General features: G+C 55.5%; 1 protein-coding gene across 1 annotated transcript in view; it reads left to right on the top strand.

The window, feature by feature from the left end:
• Nucleotides 1–2,501, top strand: part of LOC108803607 (ephrin type-B receptor 4-like) — a gene marked incomplete at its 5' end in the record, with an annotated part of 10,400 nt that extends 7,899 nt beyond the window's left edge. The window contains 5 exon segments of the mRNA XM_018575436.1: nt 66–281; nt 697–846; nt 940–1,036; nt 1,039–1,129; nt 2,371–2,501. Of these exon segments, the coding sequence (XP_018430938.1) occupies nt 66–281; nt 697–846; nt 940–1,036; nt 1,039–1,129; nt 2,371–2,485 (669 nt within the window).
• Nucleotides 2,502–2,706: the final 205 nt, after the last annotated feature.

Here is a 2,706-nt window from a genome sequence, read left to right as displayed (position 1 = left end):
GGGGGGAGGGGAAATTGGTTTTGTATATATCTTATATTTTGTGTTTGTCGTTCTGACTCTGACAGGCGAATGATGGTCAGTTCACGCCAATCCAACTGGTCGGGATGTTGCGCGGGATCGCTTCTGGCATGCGGTACCTAGCGGAGATGAACTTCGTTCACCGGGACCTGGCGGCACGGAACATTCTAGTGAACAGCAACCTGGTGTGCAAAGTGTCTGATTTCGGCTTGTCCCGGTTCCTGCAGGAAGGATCTACCGACCCGACGTATACGTCCTGCCTGGTAGGGAGCAGCCTGGGAGGGTTTGGGGATTTGGTTTTTTTGAGTTCCCGGGTCTGTACTCCCGCTGTGCCCATTATGAGGGGCTCCCACCATCCCTGTGCTGAGTTCCCGGGTCTGTACACCCGCTGTGCCCATTATGAGGGGCCCCCACCATCCCTGTGCTGAGTTCCCGGGTCTGTACCCCCGCTGTGCCCATTATGAGGGGCTCCCACCATCCCTGTGCTGAGTTCCCGGGTCTGTACCCCCGCTGTGCACATTATGAGGGGCTCCCACCATCCCTGTGCTGAGTTCCCGGGTCTGTACCCCCGCTGTGCCCATTATGAGGGGCTCCCACCATCCCTGTGCTGGGTTCCCTAAGGGTCCCAGGACTGCTGGGTTCGGGTCCATTGAGTAATCTGCGTCTGTCTCTCCTCAGGGTGGGAAGATCCCGATCCGCTGGACAGCACCAGAAGCCATCGCCTTCCGCAAGTTCACCTCGGCCAGCGACGTCTGGGGCTACGGCATCGTCATGTGGGAGGTCATGTCCTTCGGGGAGCGGCCGTACTGGGACATGTCCAACCAAGACGTGAGTTCTCTTCTGCTGCTCGTAGGGTGACCACGCCCTCCCGCGCTCCTCCACACCAATCACACCCGCCCGTCTCTCTTTCCGCCCTCCTAGGTAATCAACGCCATAGAGCAGGACTACCGGCTCCCCGCACCCCCCGACTGCCCGTCCGCGCTGCATCAGCTCATGCTGGACTGCTGGCAACGCGACAGGCCCGCCCGCGCTTCGCGGAAATCGTCAGCGCCCTCGTCAAACTCATCCGGAACCCCGCGAGCCTGAAGATCACCGCCAGGGAACAGCCGGGGTAAGTGGCTTCTTCATTTCTGGAGGGTTGACCGTCAAAAAAAGGGGGCGAGCCATGAAAAATCGCTGTGGCCCCTTCCCGGGCCCCCGCGTTCTGGGTTTAGAAACGTTACAATGTCACCATCCATCTGAGAAGAGACTGAAGGAACCCAATCAGAACCGCGGTATAACAGAAGGTGATCACGTGTCCCATTCCATCACACATCCCCACAAATTCGAGGATTATTCCTCATTTCAGGACAGTGGGCGGAGCTATGCAAATCACCTCTCTACCCCATTTGGCTACACGCTCACCCAGAACCCCCCGGTACAATATATAAACGTTTCAATAATAATGAAATGATATTTATTAGACTCCCTCTAGGGCTCTGTTGGGTCTCGCATGGGGGGAGGGGGCAGTGAGGGGGTTTCCCCCCCCCCGCAGCGGAGGAAGTGAGACTGATTGCAGGGAGCAATGCTCTGCAGGTCTGAGGTCGGAGTTCAGAGGTTAGAATGTAGCCGGAGAGAGAGAGGAAGCGGCCATTGATAGGACGGGGGCGTAGCGGGGGAGAGAGATAATGGGATTATTGTGCACTCGGCTTCCTGATTAGCAGACTCCGGGCGCACGGACTAAAGATACAATGTGTGAAGCTCGGCCACGGGCAGTAAGATTTCGATTCTGTTCGGTTCGCCGACCGATTTCCGCCTATTTCGCCCACCGCGCCCTTTTTCCCGCCCCTACACTTGGAGATGGCCCGCCCCTACACTTGGAGATGGCCCGCCCCTACACTTGGAGATGGCCCGCCCCTACACTTGGAGATGGGCCGAGGACCAGGTGCTGGAACAATGAAGGCTGAGTGCTCATGGGTAACGTAGTCTACAAGGACACCCTTCTATGACGTGAACATGCCCTTGTAGACAAGTTCTCATGAGCACTCATTGGGCTGGCTTTCTATAAAAGTGACTCCTCCCACACAGAGTGTTACTCCTCCCAACGAGGGCCCTGTGATGAGGTCACAGGCTCTAAAATTTCAGTTTTTTGGCCAATTGTTTAATTTTGTTGACATTTGAGTGTTCATACCTCAGTATATGGAACAAGAGGACAGCAGAGGAGATTCATTGTTCTGCAGACAGGACAATAGGGGGCGGTAGAGAGGAGCCGGATGGGTAAAGTAGGGACTGGTTTGGGGAGCATTGGTTGGCTGGGGTCAGTGAATGGTCATGCATGGAGCATGTTGAGCATACCTCTTGTTTCTCTTCCAGGGACCTCCTACGGATGGGCATCACCCTGGCCGGCCATCAGAAGAAAATCCTATCCAGTCTACAACAGATCATTCCGCCGGAGAAACTTCCGCCACTTTCCGCGCCGTGTTACTAACTGTTTTCATAAGACTGTTGGACTGCAATCCATTCCCTCCAGGGACTGCCGGGACCGTTATCCAGTGCCTATAAAGGACAGTTGGACCGTTATCCAGTGCCTTGAAATTACAGTTGGACTCTTACGCAGTGCCTCCATGGACAGTTGGACTGCAACACAGTGCCTTCAATGAACAGTTATCCAGAGCCTTAAAAGGACTATTGGACTGTTACGCGGTTGCC

Source organism: Nanorana parkeri, unplaced genomic scaffold, assembly GCF_000935625.1.
Source record: "Nanorana parkeri isolate BGI_ZX_2015 unplaced genomic scaffold, ASM93562v1 scaffold3923, whole genome shotgun sequence".
Taxonomy (NCBI): domain Eukaryota; kingdom Metazoa; phylum Chordata; class Amphibia; order Anura; family Dicroglossidae; genus Nanorana; species Nanorana parkeri.
Note: the sequence above shows the minus strand (reverse complement) of the source record. Positions and strands in the feature narration are given on the sequence as shown.